This window comes from Leptinotarsa decemlineata, unplaced genomic scaffold, assembly GCF_025532065.1.
Source record: "Leptinotarsa decemlineata unplaced genomic scaffold, Ldec_3_MD MMD2_tig00000010_RagTag_RagTag, whole genome shotgun sequence".
NCBI lineage: Eukaryota > Metazoa > Arthropoda > Insecta > Coleoptera > Chrysomelidae > Leptinotarsa > Leptinotarsa decemlineata.
In genome coordinates this window covers 3,400,806-3,419,017 of record NW_027412538.1, presented here as the reverse complement: position 1 = coordinate 3,419,017, position 18,212 = coordinate 3,400,806, and the positions used below count along the sequence as shown (strand labels likewise).

At 33.3% G+C, this 18,212-nt stretch overlaps 2 protein-coding genes across 2 annotated transcripts in view; both read left to right on the top strand.

Moving 5' to 3' along the window:
• Positions 1 to 7,769: 7,769 nt before the first annotated feature.
• Csp8 (chemosensory protein 8) lies at positions 7,770 to 15,602 on the top strand. The gene is made up of 2 exons (XM_023156393.2): positions 7,770 to 8,002; positions 15,385 to 15,602. Exons 1-2 carry the CDS (start codon positions 7,834 to 7,836, stop codon positions 15,531 to 15,533), a joined length of 318 nt encoding a protein of 105 aa, XP_023012161.1. The 5' UTR covers positions 7,770 to 7,833; the 3' UTR covers positions 15,534 to 15,602.
• A 188-nt stretch (positions 15,603 to 15,790) lies between these two features.
• LOC111502328 (endoplasmic reticulum metallopeptidase 1) overlaps positions 15,791 to 18,212 on the top strand; it is a 36,997-nt gene continuing 34,575 nt past the window's right edge. The window contains exon 1 of the mRNA XM_074171274.1: positions 15,791 to 16,062. Coding sequence (XP_074027375.1) covers positions 16,054 to 16,062 — 9 coding nt within the window. The 5' untranslated portion in view covers positions 15,791 to 16,053. The remainder of the gene's footprint in view (positions 16,063 to 18,212) is intronic.

Sequence of the window (18,212 nt, the reverse complement as noted above, 5' to 3'; positions counted from 1 at the left end):
TCAAATTACATATAGTACGGTGTTATTAACCTAAAAAAAGGCCTAACCTTGACATCCAAAGTAAAAGTTTTATTCCAACTCCAAATTGTTCTATATAACCCTCTTATTGTTTGGTAAAAAGTTACACCATTTTGAGCGTCGGGTTTGGGGGGAGGGGGAGAAAAAGTAGGAAATTTAGTAGTTTTTTTAGTTTTTTGGAAATTGGTTGAAAACCAAGCTGTTTAGCACAAAGAGTGTAATATACAAAAATATTCTACATGAAATTTTAAACAAAAAATGTCATATGCATATTCCCTGTAAAATTTACGGTTCATGAGTTGCAGACGGTGTAAAAATAAAAATGATATAATTTTTAAGGTTTTTTTTTCCAAATAAAGCTATATAGAAATAAGTAAATGATTTAATTAAAGAGTAATAATATACTACAGTATTATAGTCAAAAAGAGGCTAAGAGGCACCATAGAAGGTTGAAAAAGTAAAAATAATTGTTAGGAGAAACGTGGTAGTACAAGCAGGCGTGGCCGCCATCATAGTGACCTTGGACCGCGGGCCGCAACCAATGGCGGTTCTGTCTTCTGCACCTGTTGTCTCCCCCTCCATTCCACCCCACCCTCACGCACATTGAACATTCCAAATTTGAAAGATATTTATGCTTAAGAAGTGAATTTATGTTGCAATGTTCGTAAAAAGTTCAGGGTGGGTTTCTCCGTACCACAGGTTTATATGGCCTAGGCCTGTGGAAGCCTCTTTTCCCTTAAAAAAGAGTGTCCCTTGATAAGGTGGTGAGGTTGTCGTTCCTTCAAGGGCTTATCACTAACATACCACCGGCCACTGAAATAGCAACATTCTTTTACGAAGCTTATTTTTTAAAAAAATTATCAAAATTATGAAAAAGTTAACATTTACACCGTCTGTAACTCTTGAACCGTACAATTTAGAGTGATTATGAAAAGGACCATTCTTATTTAAAATTTAACGTAGAATATTTTTGTATATAACAATGTTTAGGATAAACCGCTTAGTTTTTGAAATATTTACGAAAAACTAAAAAAACTAGTGATTTTTCAAATTCCCCCCCCCTCACCCCCAAACCCGACGCTCAAAATGGTGTAACTTTTTACCATAGAATAAGGGGACTATGTAGAGCAATTTGGTGTTGGAGGAAAACTTTTACTTTGGATGTTGAGGTTTAGGTCTAATTACACCGTACTAATAGTTGGTGTTCTAAAATAAGGTTCAATTGGTTTTATAATTGCGTCCATGCGTACTTAGTTTGAAATGCATGCGAAGTTACCAATAATTAAAAACGGATATTTTTTTTCTCGTGAAGTGATACGATCTACAAAAGATGCAACAGAAAACATATGATTAACCTGAATCTAACAAAAATATACTTCTTGTACACTAAAATGCAATATCACTTTCTCAACAATACAGTGCATTCCATTTAAAACGAGCTAACCTGAATAACTTTTGGTACAATGATTCGCAGGAAAAATAAAAAAACACATCAACCATAGTGTACAGGAGAACACATTTTGACATATTCACATTTGATGTTACTTCTCTTATAGCACCCTCAGAGCATGTCACCAACATTTTTTTAAGTGGATCACCCTATATTGTTTCGCGTTATCAGATACTCCATCATGAGCAGATTTCAACAAAGTATAAACATATGGTCTGAAGCTTATTGTTCGGGAGCTACTAATTATTTGAGTTGAAAAACAAGCCACCCTGAATCAACGATTATATAATCGTTGACCTTGAATAACTTTTGAAACAATGATTTGCTGGAAAAATAAAAAAACAGATCAACAATTATACAGGGAACATCATTTTGAAAAATTCGTTCTAGAGACAAATATGAAAGCAATAAATCGGAAAAAGAGATTTTTTATTAATTCTTGAATCAAAATATGATAACTGGACAATGAGAAGAAAACAATTTTCTATAGTAAATGTTCAAAAACGTTTCCACCAACTTCCATACAATGGTACAAATAAGCTTCCATTGCCGCCCTCACATGGTTGAGAATCTTTGGTGTTATTTCTCTGCAATGTCTCGTGATATTCTCTCTCAAATCTCCCAATGTTGATTCTATCTCATACACTTACAATTTCAAATGACCCCATAGAAAGAAATCTACCGGAGTGAGATCTGGAGACCTTGGTGGCCATTCTGTAGGACCTGCCAATCCAGCGACCAGGAAAATGATCATCCAAAAATTGTCGCACTGGAGCTGCATAATGAGGAGGTGCACCATCATGCTGAAAAACTATTTCGTTTTCGAATAAATTTATATCCTCCTCAATTGCCCTATTCATGCACGGTATTATTCGATTCTCCAACATATCCAAATATTTATCACTAGTCAAATTATCATCGATAAAAAAGGTCCTATGATGTGGTCACTTGAAATTCCTACCCAAACATTCAGTTTTTGAGGTCGTTGGTAATGAACTTGACGGTATAAATGAGGATTCGTATCACTCCAATATCGACAATTTTGTCGATTCACCTCTCTATTAAAACTAAACGTACATTTATCCGAAAAACAAATTTCATACAAGAAATTCTGATGCAAGTTGATTCGTTCAGTGAGTCTTTCACAAAACTCGATACGTCTATCGAATTCATCTTCATTCAATTCATGAACTAGTCTAATCTGATATGGATGAAATTTGTACTCATGAAGAATCCTGAAAACATTTGTACGACTGATTCCTGATTCTCGAGATAACTTAGTAAGAGATTGCGAATTTTCCATTATGAAGAAAAGAGAAATAAAACTTTCTATGTTTTTACCACTTTTATTTGTAACTGACGTTACTGCAGTTTTGTCCTATACGGAAATTTTCAAACTTATACAACGTTAGTTACAAATAAAAGTGGTAAAAAACATAGAAAGTTTCATTTCTTTTCTCTTCATTATCATTTCCTACCATGTATATAGTAACGGCTAAATCCATCAATTTAATTTTCCATTAGTCCAACGTGCCTAAAACTGCAGTACAAATAGCTTCATCGTTGACAACTCCTGAACGGTTATGCTTTTTATTGTTGATAGATCCAGTTTCCATAAATTTGTTCAATAATTCCGAAACGTTTTTGTGTCGTACATTTCATCCTGGATGATTATCATTGAACATATGGGCAGCAGCTCTAGCAATATTACCCTTCTGGTAGTACAAACTCACTATTTCAATCCGTTCTCCAAGTTTATAAACCATTGCTTCTCAAGAATTCACAAAAATCGAAATACCAATTGTAACTTCACCTGGTAGGTAATGGTTATTGTAGACTGAGACGAATACAAAATGAAGAGAATATCGAATTCAAACTTAACTAGGCAAAATGAGACTTTTAAAGTATACTTCACAAAAACACCTATGAAACGTAGGTAAAATATTGTACAGAAGTTCATTCCAAATTATGAACTTCAGGCCATAATGTATTCTAATTTGTTGAAATCTGTTTATCATGCAAATCTAATAATGCAAAACAATTGATCCATTAAAAAAATGGTAATATGGCCTTGGTTTGCGACAGGGAAAGTTAGATCAAATGTGAATATGTCAAAATGTGTCCCCCTGCATACTGTGGTTGAGGTGTTTTTTTATTTTTCCTGAAAATCATTGTTCCAAAAGCTATTCAGGGTGGCTCGTTTTCAACTCAAATAATTTGTAGCTCCCGAACCATAAGCTTTATACCATATCTGTTTATCTGATAATGCGAAACAATATAGGGTGATCCATTAACAAAAAATTGGTGACATGCTCTGCGGGTGGAAATAACATCAAATGTGAATATGTCAAAATGTGTCCCCCTATGTACTATGGTTGACGTGTTTTTTTATTTTTCCTGCAAATCATTGCACCAAAAGTTATTCAGGGTGGTTCGTTGTGAATGAAATGCACTGTATATGTGAATATGTCAAAATGTGTCCCCCTGCATACTGTGGATGAGGTGTTTTTTTTATTTTTCCTGAAAATCATTGTTCCAAAAGTTATTCAGGGTGGCTCGTTTTCAACTCAAATAATTTATAGCTCCCGAACCATAAGCTTTATACCATATCTGTTCATCTGATAATGCGAAACAATATAGGGTGATCCCATTAAAAAAAATTGGTGACATGCTCTGCGGGTGGAAATAACATCAAATGTGAATATGTCAGAATGTGTCCCCCTGTGTACAATGGTTGACGTGTTTTTTTATTTTTCCTGCAAATCATTGCACCAAAAGTTATTCAGGGATGCAATGCACTGTATAAATTTATTCATCACTGACCGATACTGAGTTTTCTGAAAAAAACGTTATATTGCATGGTTACATATTCGATTATTTTAAACATGTTTGTAATGAAGGAATAATAAAAAGAAAAAGGTATTAATTTACAGTTTTATTTATTACACATAGGTCTAAAAACATACAAATAAAAAGTTAGTACATATATCTGTTTTAAAAAAATCTGTTTTTCCGTTAACCAGCTGTCTTACCCCTACAAACGACAACCCTCAGAAGCCGAAACTTGTGCGAGCTGAGGATTAACGAGGTCTTACCTTTTAACGTATGATTCCTAACACGGACTTTACTTTTATAGACTTTACTGTGAAACTTGTTGTTATTTGCCTGTGATTGAAATATCAACATTAGGAGTGATGGAACTTACCATCACTTTCTGAGTCCTCTTCAACACTCATTCTGCTTCTATGTTTATTTTTATGTACATGAGTTCAGAAAATCCACTCTCTCACAAGTAACTCGTTACATGTGTCATGGCATGTCAGTGAATAGGATTCGGATGCATTTTAATATTGAAACAGAGAGTATGTTTCAATGCATAGTAGAATCTACATCTCAAGTTTGGTTTCGAGGTAAACAAACTATTACAAGCAATATCAGATTTGACCGAAATTCCTTTCTCAACTGTACGTAAAATAGTCAAATAAAAACCTTATGAACGCAAGACGCGATGTGATATAGGATTAGCAAAACCTTTAGATGTTCTTCTAATAAAATCGTTGAAAAAAACAATATACGACTGTTACAAAAGCAATAAGATTCCTACAACTGAAATCATAAGGAAGAAGTTGAATACTTCCGGCCATAACGTGAGCTGCTGTGACAAAACTCTTAAGAATTGGATAAAGAAACTAGGATTTAGATTTAAACAAAGATGAAGCAGTTAGGGAAAGCAGAAGAATAGTGGAACAAATAATTAAATATAGACAAGAACAACGGCAAATTTTCTATTTGGACGAAACTTGATATGACACTCACGACACAGTTACGAAAGGGTGAACTGATGGTTCACGAATGTGTACGCCTAACATGCCTGCAAACAAAGGATCACTAATAATCATTGTGCATTGCGGAGGAAGTAAAAGATAGGTTCCGAATTCTTTGAAATTATGTGGAAAAAAACTTGAGGACTGCAATGTTGACTATCATATGAACATGGAAGCTAACAGTTTCGAGGAATGGTTTGAAAACACATTGATCCCAAATTTGGATCCTATCATTCGCGACAGCTCAACAAAGTACCTTCCGAATAAAAATTCGAAGAAAGATGAAATACAAACATTTTTATTAGATAACAATTTGTATTTTGAAAATTACTATACCAAAAACCTACTTGAAGTTTTACAGACAAAAACATTTGAACAAGTGTATGCCCTTGGGTATATTGCTGAAAAGTGTGGACACACCATACTGAGATATCCCCCCTATATATATATATATATATATATATATATATATATATATATATATATATATATATATATATTATATATATGCTGAACTGGTTTTTCGGGTATATGATCCGTGTATGTGATATTATCTCTAATTTCACCAACGTTTCGACAAAATCTCATTTGTCATTATCAAGGTGTGCTGTTACGTGTTCATATATATATATATATATATATATATATATATATATATATATATATATATATATATATTTATTTATTTATATATTTGTGTGTGTGTGTGTGTGAGTAAGTAGTATTCAGGAGTATTTCAATTAATACCCTATTATTTGAATCAATACTTTTCTACTCACGTATATAAACGAAATATTTATTATATATAGTATCATATATATTTTTATCATTTTATTTTTATCATTATCATTTTTATTGTGATTCTTATGTAATTAGAAATGATTATTGAATAACGAAATTAGTTAGCTCCCTAACTATGTTACTATTGTGATCCTTATGTAATTAGAAATGATTATTGGATAACGAAATTAGTTAGCTCCCTAACTATGTTACTAAAGGGGATCTGTTGGAAGGTAGGTTGCACCATATCATTTACTTGAACTATACGCGTACCGTCGGTTGGGAACTCCTACTGTAGACTACCTACACACACTAGTATTATGAACAGATGATTGTTGGGGGTGTCATAAAAAGATATGGTTTTGTTTTTTCGATAGCTTCCCAGTAAAAAATGGACAACTCAGAGTTCCCAAAAGGCAAGGAAAACAAGCTTGTGTTTGAAACTAATTCAAATGGACTCCAAAACTCTTGATGAAAATTTGGATGTTCTACACGGTATTGACGGATCATTTTGATGGATATTGAATGAAACAAAATTGTACTTTCAGACGTAAACCTGATAGTTACTTTGCGGTCCCGGTGACCCGTCATCATTAATAATTTGAAGGAAACACCTGGAGGGAAACCTCTGTCACTGGAAAATTTGAAATTATTCAAAAAGACTCAGATAACAATCTTCCATGAAAACAAATTCAATGTCATGTCTTGAGGCCCTGTTGGATTCAACCACAAACAATACAAACACATAAGCAGGACCAGATTTAGGGGAGGGCAGACGGGGCTCTATATACTGCCCCGGGTCTTCCACAGATGAGAGGCCCCCACATTAAAGATGAAAAAAATTCCAAATTTTGATGGGTCTGCAACTTTTACGTTTTTCCACCCTATTCAAACTTTTTGCATTTTCACTAAGAATACTTGCACAAACATAATAATAATGGTATCGATATGTCAGAAAGCCCTGATTGCAAGTTTCCATTAGGTAACTATCAATTTTTGATTTTATCGAGCATTTCACTGGCAATACTTTTTTATGTGTGATATGTAATTTGTACCTATGAGCTGATGAGAAATAAAATAAGTAAAAAAATCCGAAAACGGTTGATCCTGCAGGTCTTCCTTACAGCTTATCGCTTCTTCGAGCTCAAAACTCCAACCACTTGAATGGAAACTGTTAAACACGCCCGCTTCTTTTTTTTTTTGAAATTATTCCAATTTTCTTAGTGAGAGGTTAAAAACTCAACTTTTATGAAAAAAATTGTTAAGGGGTCCATCATCTTTCCTTTTCCTTCTATATATGTGAGAGTGATTAGTTTTGAACTATTTTTCACTTTTTTGTAACAAAAAAGTTATGTGCCCAAAAGCCGCAAGACTTCCAATTCTGGCCCTGCACATAATATATTAATTATCGAAAACAACTACCAAGAGGAAAAGTACTTGTGCCACCAACCCTTAAACTTCAATAAAAATAATTATTGATTTCACATATGGTAATAATTTCACACTCTAGCCAGAGTTTTTGAAAGATTTGATTTTTTTTTGTAATAAGTAAACATAAATGTGTTACTTTTTCCTTCACAGCGAAAAAATAACTGTCCCTATTTGGAACATCTTTTTCCCCTCGTATGCGCTTCTGCCCTACTCAACTATTTTTATTCTCGGGGTAAAAGCCATCAGTGAAAGATTTACGAATTTTAATAGAAGTCAAGTGTGCGACAGTCTCAGTCGCAGTTTGTGCTCTAATGATAAAGTATACAACAAATGCATTCCCAGAAGTTGATAAAGAAATGGACCTCGTTGGTCTTGTTTGTTCTGTTAATGGCCACGATAACGAAAAGCCAAAGACTACCCGGAAACGACTACATGCAGAAACAGCTGCTGTGTGCCCTGGACAGAGCGCCTTGCGATGCTTTGGGATCCCAGATCAAAGGTCAGTGCAAAAACACTTCAAATTATGCAGTGAAACTTTATTGAATTTCACAAAACTTTCGATCTGAATAACGGATCAAAATAACGTACTGTCGCGAAATCGATTATAGTTACCATTGAAGAAAGTAAGGAAAGTATTTTGGTAATACTCAGCAAATACACTTGTTACATTTACGTAAATATGACATAAAATTAACGGAACATGTGTACTCTTGTGAAATACATTTATGTAACTACTTAATTTTATTTCTAAGATGCTTTTACCCCATATTTACATAATAATAATAATAATAACAATAATAATATTGATTTACTAAATATTTCAAATCAAGTTTACAATGGTTAATAAATAAAAGAAGACCCACAAAAGTAAAACTTGTGCTTGGGCATAAATAATTTATGTGAATATGTCGTAGCACGTAAAAACTTAGGTCAATATGGTATATTAGGGTTCACATAACTTCTACGTAAAGTTGTTACTTCAATAATATGTTCGCTCTGTTTTCAGGTTGTAGGTAACAACCAGATGCCATGACTTTTTGACACAGATGAGAATCTCTCTGAGTTTTCTGAGGGGTATAACTATTTTGCAGGTCTGCAGGTCAGCAAATTGTTCTCAGTAGACAGTGCTCTCGTAATCTTGTAGGAGGCCTGAAATTTTTGCAGGTCGGATCTGCCAGACATGAATCTCGACCAGGTTAATCATTTTCGACAGAAAAAATTCCAACCCCCACCCTTTGAGTATGGAAAAATTCCACATTTCTCATTACATTGAAAATAAACCTTGCAGGTCGGCAGAAATTCTTGCAGGTCGGGTATACCAAACATGAATCTCGACCAGGTTAATCATTCTCGACAGAAAAAATTTTAACCCCCACCCTTTTAGTATGGAAAAATTCCACATTTCTCATTACCTTTAAAATAAACCTTGCAGGTCGGCAGAAATTCTTGCAGGTCGGGTATACCAAACATGAATCTCGACCAGGTTAATCATTCTCGACAGAAAAAATTTCAACCCCGACCCTTTGAGTAAAGAAAAATTCCACATTTCTCATTGAATTGTAAATAAACCTTGCAGGTCGGCAGAAATTCTTGCAGGTCGGGTATGCCAGACATGAATCTCGACCAGGTCAATCATTTTCGTCAGAAAAAATTTCAACCCCCACCCTTTTAGTATGGAAAAATTCCACATTTCTCATTACCTTGAAAATAAACCTTGCAGGTCGGCAGAAATTCTTGCAGGTCGGGTATACCAAACATGAATCTCGACCAGATTAATCATTTTCGACAGGAAAAATTTCAACCCCCACCCTTTGAGTAAAGAAAAATTCCACATTTCTCATTAAATTGTAAATAAACCTTGCAGGTCGGCAGAAATTCTTGCAGGTCGGGTATGCCAGACATGAATCTCGATCAGGTCAATCATTTTCGTCAGAAAAAATTTTAACCCCCACCCTTTTAGTATGGAAAAATTCCACATTTCTCATTACCTTGAAAATAAACCTTGCAGGTCGGCAGAAAATCCTGCAGGTCGGGTATGCCAAAAATGAATCTCGAGCGGGTTATTCATTTTAGACAGAAAAAATTTCAACCCCCACCCTTTGAGTATGGAAAAATTCCCCATTTCTCATTAAATTGTAAATAAACCTTGCAGGTCGGCAGAAATTCTTGCAGGTCAGGTATGCCAAACATAAATCTCGACCAGGTTAATCATTCTCGACAGAAAAAATTTCAACCGCCACCCTTTGAGTATGGAAAAATTCTACATTTCTCATTAAGTTGAAAATAAACCTTACAGATCGGCAGAAATTCTTGCAGGTCGGGGTTGGAAAATTTTTCTGTCGAAAATGATTAACCTGGTCGAGATTCATGTTTGGCATACCAAACCTGCAAGAATTTCTGCCGACCTGCAAGGTTTATTTTAAATTTAATGAGAAATGGGGAATTTTTCCATACTCAAAGGGTGGGGGTTGAAATTTTTTTTGTCGAAAATGATCAACCTGGTCGAGATTCATGTTTGGCATACCCTACCTGCAATAGTTTCTTCCGACCTGCAAGGTTTATTTTAAATTTAATGAGAAATGGGGAATTTTTCCATACTCAAAGGGTGGGGGTTGAAATTTTTTTTTCGAAAATGATCAACCTGGTCGAGATTCATGTTTGGCATACCCGACCTGCTAGAATTTCCGCCGACCTGCAAAATTTATTTCCAATTATTTGAGAATTGTGAAATTTTTGGGTGGGGGTTGGAAAGTTTTTCTGTTTAAAATGATTAACCCGCTCGAGATTCATGTTTGGCATACCCGACCTGCAGGATTTTCTGCCGACCTGCAAGGTTTATATACAATTTAATGAGAAATGTGGGATTTTTCCATACTCAAGGGTGGGGGTTGAATTTTTTTTTGTCGAAATGATTAACCTGGTCGAGATTCATGTTTGGCATACCCGACCTGCAAGAATTTCCGCCGACCTGCAAGAATTTCTGCCGACCTGCAAAATGTATTTCCAATTTTTTGAGAATTATGAAATTTTTGGGTGGGGCTTGGAAAATTTTTCTTTCAAAAATAATTAACCTGGTCGAGATTCATGTTTGGCATATCCGACCTGCAAGAATTTCCGTCGACCTGCAAAATGTATTACCAATTTTTTGAGAATTGTGAAATTTTTGGGTGGGGGTTCGAAGTTTTTTTTGTCGAAAATGATTAACCTGGTCGAGATTCATGTCTGGCAGACCCGACCTGCAAAAATTTCTGTCCTTCTACAAGATTACGAGAGCACTGTCTACTGAGAACAATTTGCTGACCTGCAGACCTGCAAAATAGTTATACCCGTTTTCGAGTTATATGTTGGTCTGTGTAAAGTTCTGTGGGAGAGGTTAGAGTTTTTGAAACATTTTTATCACGTGATACGTTGAGATTTGTGTTTTTCATGATGAGTATTTTTTACAAAAAAAAAACTGTGGAGGCAGAGTTTGGTCTGGAAGTTTTGGTTTTTGAAGGATCCTTTTTCCAGTTAATGATTCCAAGTTTTTCTGTGAGTGTTATATTTGTTTATGTTTACTCATTGAAATTAAATCATAATAATATTTATTTGTAGTTCCTTATTACATATAAATATAAGAAATATTCAATCTATAAAAATAATTAAAAAATTATATATAAAATATATGTAAAATAATGACATTAATGTTACGTAAAAATCAGGTTGTATTTGTGGCGGGCATTTCGCCATAACAGAGATGTAAGTTTTAGGTAACATAGTTACATAACACGTATTATCAGTTATGTAACATTCATGTCAACTTCACATGATTGTGTTTGCTGGGTAGCGCTATTTTCATTTGACATCGTCATACAATAGAAAAAATTGAATAATGATAATAGTGTTTATTGGAATGTAGGCTTTCACGGCTGGCGTCAATATTTTGGTTGGTTTCCAGATTTTGCTGTGGTCTTCTTTGGTTATAATCTCCAATCGTTTCGACTGCAACTGTCATCTTCAACTGTACTCTTCTTGACGTGTCAGTTGATACGTCAAAAAAATACATTGACCACGCCACTGAAGATGACTGCATTATGATGACATAAATTACATACATGATCATCACCGAAATTCTGAAATGCATTCGTACCCAACGAGACATGGTGATTTGATAAGACTTCGGCAACATTCAAACTCGTTTTTTGAAAACTGCTCGTCTTTTGCTGGTGCAAATTTTTTTAATATTCTACCTCTCATAATTAGAAGTGAAAAAATCGATATTATCTTCAAAGCCAAACTTAAAAAGTTTCTGATTAGCGGTTGCTTTTACAGTATTGCAGAATATTTGAGTCAATGTGAGGACTAATAATAGATGCTATGTTAAGTTCTATTTGCCAACTATTTTATCTATATCTATACCTATATGTATGTACGTTTATTTGCGTTCATTTATACTTATGTGTATGTATTATCTTTATCGTTGCATTTACACTTATATTTATAATTATATGTATGTATATTGATATTTATGTTTGTATGTATATATTTTATTTTCTATAAGACGTATCCTATATCATTTTTTGTGATCTTGAAGGATGTAATAAATATAATATAATATAATATAAAATATAATATATCGGAAATAAATTTTTAAAAGGTAAATAATAAGACAAAAAGTTACATTGGAAATAAATTTTAGGGGTTGCGTTTTCCACCCCTTACAACCATGGGGTAAACCAAATAAATGTCTGGCGAAGTGTCTTTTTGGTAGTACAAAACGTCAGGTTAATTTCAATATTGTGCTTATGAAAAACATTGTTATACAAATTCCATGTAACCCCTTTAAGGGGCTGTATCTTAACAAGGGATGCTCCAATGAAATTTATTTATATAAAAGATCCTATCTTTTTTGATGAGGAATCACCTCCTCAATTTAGTTACATCCTGTATACTGATTATAAATGCGATTTTATATCAAGGACCCATATTCTTACTATGACTTCACTAAGCCAAGCTATAGGGAAGTAGGTATAGAATATTATTGAAATATATACAATTTTTGACAATAAAACCTGATAGTGTTAGTCCTATCTAAGATAGTTTTATCGAAAATTTTTTGCCAAAAAAATTATCCTATCAAATTTGTCTATTTCTAGTCATGTGTGTCGAAATAACCAATGAAACCATCATTACACTGATAACTACCCATGGATAGTCTTCACGGGTAGTTATCACTTATGTCATGACATTGCTAAGCAACCAACACAATAAAGTTGTTTGACATTTCAGTAATTCAATTTATTTCGAAAATGTCACTTCCTCGCTTTGGTGTTCAAAATGATGCGGCAATTGACAAAATTATTGAAGAAAATACACCAAAAAATACTGTCAATGGTAAAAAATACCTTTGGAAAATATTTATGGAAAGATCAACGGAATATCATTATACGAATTGTTCTTTTAATAACTGTGTGTTCAATAAATAATTTTGTTCGAATTTCAAAAAAATTTCTCACCGAATATCCCTTGAACATTGATAAATAACTCATAATTTTATCACAACTTCCTCAAGCACGTTATTTTAGGTAACATCCCTCCGCCTTCGGCGTCGGGATGTTACCAAATAACGTGCTTTCGAAAACTGTGATAAAATAATTTCGTTAGTTATCAATGTCCTTGGGATATTATAGCTGATAATGTATCGAATTTTCTGGTAAATGATACAATTTGGCATTTCTAAAAATTTAAATCGAAACGCTTTTTGCGGCATCAGTCATTCAGAGTGTTGCTGTTGCAATCTAGTACAGTCATTTGTCTGTTCAAAATCTTTTTTTCCGTTAGCCAGCTGTCGCAGCCCTACGAACGACAACCCTCAGAAGTCGACACTTGTGCGAGCTAAAGACTAACGAGGTCTTACCTTTTAACGTGTGATTCCTATCACGGGTTGGACGATAGCAAGTGAAAATTGATCGTTCAGTCTGAGGCTTGAACCACCGACCAACACGGCGGTCGAATCGAGTGAGTGAACAAAGCATGCACGTCGAACCGACCGGCTACTACTTGTGATGCACTGTTTGGAACCTTTGGTGTAGTAATGAATGTTACTGGAGTTTTAATCCTAACGTCAATCCATTATTTCTAACAATAACGTTAAAAATAACGGTTTGGTGTTGGGATTAAACTAATCTGTCTCTAAACAATCTTCCTCTTAAAGATGATCACTTGGTGATTGAAACACGTGTCGAGGTGTTGAAAATAACGTTTTAGTGTTGGGATTAAAACTCCAGTAACATTCATCTCTATCGGTAACACAGGTGTATAACTTCAAATCATATGCAAATGTTAATCTATTGTAGTATAATGTGTTGCATAAATCATTTATGAACAGTAATAAAAGTAATGGCCCAAGATTAGATCCTCGACGGCCGCCATTGGTGACAAAATAAATATTTGAAGGAAAACCAATATAGTAGATATACTGCTTTCTTTCATCAAGATATGCTTTCAAAAAATGAATATAGATTTCAATGAAACCCATATTAGACAGTTTGTGAATGAGAATCGCATGAATAATACAGTCCACGGCTTTACAAAAATTGATCAAAAACAACCATGTTACTGATTGTGGGTCGAAAATAATATGTCTAGTTGACAGGTAAATGTGGTTGTACATAATCATCACCAAAAGCTTTGCAAAGTTGGTAATTGGCCTATATAGTTACTAATAACGATACGATCCTGCGCTTTATGAATTGGACAAACTTTAAAAAAAAATTCCAAGTTTCTGGAAAAACTGCTGACTTCAGAATAAGATTGAAAATAATTTGTAGTGGATTCAACACTACACTCAAGCAACCCTTTATCAGAAATGAAAGTATTTTATCAGGACCTAAAGTTGATACTGTATTTTTATCCTTACTTAAATGCATGCCTGAGGCAGGCATGCCTCAAATTTAATTTAAAGAAATATATGACCTTGAGAAATGTGTTCATCAAATTGGTCCCAATGAATGATACTTACCTACCGTATCTTTCAACCTTCCCAAAACAAATTACTGCTTTTACTTATCACCCGTTAAATAAATCACTCTAAAAATATCAAAGCACCAAACCTGCTGTTACATTCTATGTAAGCAGATCAATAGATTTTTCAAAACTATTTATTTGTAACTTTATCTGAATTGATATGCTTGGAAAATAGATGATTTATACTGGAAAGTAATTATCACAAGTTGTTTGAAGGTGGTTGACAATGTTTCATGGTGCGTTTCATTAGTTCGGACTTCCATTGTCTAGTATGATATGAATTGATTTGAAATCCCTGAAAGAATCTGATATAATCTAAAAAATAAAAAGGTTAGCTAAAAAAATAACAATTATATCAAGCCAAAAAACTGAAATTACAATGAAATAAAATACAAGTGACAACCAAAAATTAAAAGAATTAAATATTAAAACGAAATGAAAATTAAAAATGAATAACAAGAAATGAAAATTACAATCAAAAGATTCCAAATAAAGTTATAATTCACGATGTTTCGATTGTTAGTATCCCCAATTGTCACCCGAAGACGTGTATCTTCATATTGGAACAATTTCATCTTTCTTTTTTTCTTTTTGATATCAGCGGCATCCTCAACTATAGTCATATTAGCATTGTGTTTTGGATAGGTTACCTATAGTCCTTTCGGCCATGTAACATGACAGAATCAATCCCCCTTCCTCCAAATAAATTATCTAGAGGAAAAAAGTTAGTCGATGGCGGATTTGAACTTATGATTTGTGAAATATACTTGCTTTAATTGATGATGTGGCCAGAAAAATAGTCACAAATAATTTATCACTCTACTTTTACACTCACTCAGCAAACAATCTAAAAATGTATTCATAATTTTGTTTCAGATGCTCTGCCAGAAATAATTGGAAATAATTGTCATTCTTGCGACCATCGACAAGCTGCAAATGCGAGAAAAATTGCAATATTCATTCAATCTAAGTATCCGGATGTTTGGATCGCATTGCTGAATAAATATTCAACTATAAAAACCTGATGAGATTTACTGTTTGCTATTTATTCATGTCGCCATTTTTATTTTCAAAATAAATAGTGACAGAATCAATCTGTTCGTTAGAAATTTGATAATGTTTGTGAAAACAACGTTGAGTCTCTTTCCTGTGTCTTGCGTTTCCTTACGATTTTAGTTCACATGTTAGTCGCGATCGTCGCCAAGGTCGATATTCAGCGTGAATAGTTGAGTAACATTAAGTGTCGATTCCGAATATTGTTGTTGTTTGCGTTTTGCACTTTGAAACATTGAAACTCGTCTATTTGACAATTCAATATTTGGAATGTGACATTTTACAAGGAAAGTGTTGCCTAAATTGTGTTGTGGTATGCGCAATCTTTTAATTATTATTTGTTTACTAAAAATTATAGATACATTTTATCCGGCAGTTACATGTAAGAAGGGAAAACTGATGATAAAATGTTATCTTTGTCGATGATAAGAGTAATAAACAGGTGTAGTTAACCTGAAGTTCATTCAAATTTGTGCAGTGTTTGCGAGAACAATGTCTAAGGTAAGCAAAAAAAGTTTTTTTTATTTTATACCATGGACTGTTTCTTAAAAGTAGCGAACAATCCATCTGCAATGTGTTGTTCACAATTTTAGAGGTATGCTCCTACTTTTTTAAGTTCCACTAATAAAAATACAGTCATTGAATGGTTACAAATTATTTACAACTCTCCCTCAGTTCAGAGATTTTTCAGTGTATCTAATAATTAAGAAGATTTGAAATATTTTATTATGTCAAATACTCAGCTTGTACACTCATTCAGCTGTCCACAACTTTTTTGTTCACCCATTGGGATATTGCTACACAAAGGGTTGATAAATATGTGTCTGATTCATTTTTCCAAGATTTGAGTCATTATTATCAACTAACCGCCGGTCTACTTTCTTTGTTTAACATTGGTGAATATATAATTTTGGCTGTCACTCTATGAAGAAAGACAACTAAAGATTGGTTGAAAGAAAATTATTCACCACTCTTCGGTTTCCTCAACATTTGGTAAACTGATCAATTACCTAGGTAAACTAGATTATTAGTCTGTTATTATACATTGGCTGTGATACATTTTTTAATTTTTCATTTTCAAGATAGTTAGCCTGAAATTCCAAATATTGAAGAAAAATGGGGATTAGGAACTGCATAATAATGTTTATATAGTTCATCATCATTAGTTAATGAATATAATTGTAATCCTTTCCTTCTATCAATTATGCTGTTAACATTGAGAATTTCATTTGGGCAAGAGTTGTTGTGCTCCAAACAAAATCCTCATCCGATACGGTATATTTGAAATTATTCATATATTATTTAATATAATTCAAGCATAAAATTCGAGTATATTGTGACAATTAAAATTAGATAATTCGAGGAGTTAATTTACAACAGAATTTACAAAGATCCCAAGAGCATGTATAATTATATTCTAGCAATTGAATGAAAAGGTTATGATGATGTTGAATGTGTCAAATGGAAAGTGAATATCATATTATTATTTACCTAAAAAACGTGCCAGAATGAACACGCCTGAGAAAGGTATTGTATAGGGAAACACGTGCTGCGGTTTTGTAAACCTTTCAGTGAAAATATTAATAAAGTGTTACTTGAATACGTTATAGATTTTCATCAAGTAATGGCTAATTTCATCGCAAATCCACTATTAATGATAATGAATTATCATATTTATCTAGTTTTCAGATATGCTCTCCAGAAAACAATTCTTTATTAAAATGTCTGTCAAAATGACAATTCTTTTGTTTCAAAACGAAAAAACTATTCTAAGTCCCCGTTTGGTCTGGAAATGTATATTTAAACTCATTCTGAAGAAAATAAACATGACTTCTTAAAAAATCAGAAGCACTTATTTTGGATGACTTATCCGTTTTGATGGAACCAGAATAAAAATATCAAAATTTTTTATAGGAAAGTAATTTATTTTGTACATATATGTACATATGTACAGTTTATGCATATTTTTACATCATATGTTATACAATACACATATTCTATATACTTATATCATAAATACATAATCCACATCGCATCCGGATTTCATCATAGATTTTCCAATCAGTTATGGAAATATTGACTTTCGCTAGTTCGTGTTTGAAATCAAAATATTTGTATTTATTTATTGAAAAAAAATCGTTTTGTTCTATAAAATATATGCAAATTTATATCTTTAAACTTTACTGAACGGGCACGATAAACAAAAGGAGCTAATAGAACAATTGGAGTTCATTCACGGAATTTATTAGGTCAAAATTGTTTAATGAGGTGTGTCAAACCAGCAACTACAATAAAATATCAAACTGAAACTAATGAGGACATTTGAATTTCAATCAAGCGGTTTATTCACTCTCTTGGCCACTTAATATATTTCATTTATAGTAACTTGAACATTAGATATTTTTAAAACAAGCACTGATTCCAACCACCAGAACTGCAACACTCTTCTTGACGCATGTTTCATCAACCAAGTCGTATTCAGAAGATGAAGTAGGCTAATTCATAACTCTGAATCTGACCTTTTCATGTTTAAGAGGGTTCACGTAAACTTTTAGACGGACATCAGTGATTTCGATTGGAAATTGTCCAAAAATTTTCTCCGAAAGGTTCCCGATAATTTTAACTTAGTGAATGTTACAAGTTCGGACTTC

What these genes read in the sequence shown, in the direction of transcription:
- Csp8 (XM_023156393.2), top strand. Translation starts at nt 7,834, where the DNA reads ATGCATTCCCAGAAGTTGATAAAGAAATGGACCTCGTTGGTCTTGTTT. An exon ending in TTTGGGATCCCAGATCAAAG is followed by an intron (nt 8,003 to 15,384) that starts GTCAGTGCAAAA and finishes ATTTTGTTTCAG; the next exon opens with ATGCTCTGCCAGAAATAATT.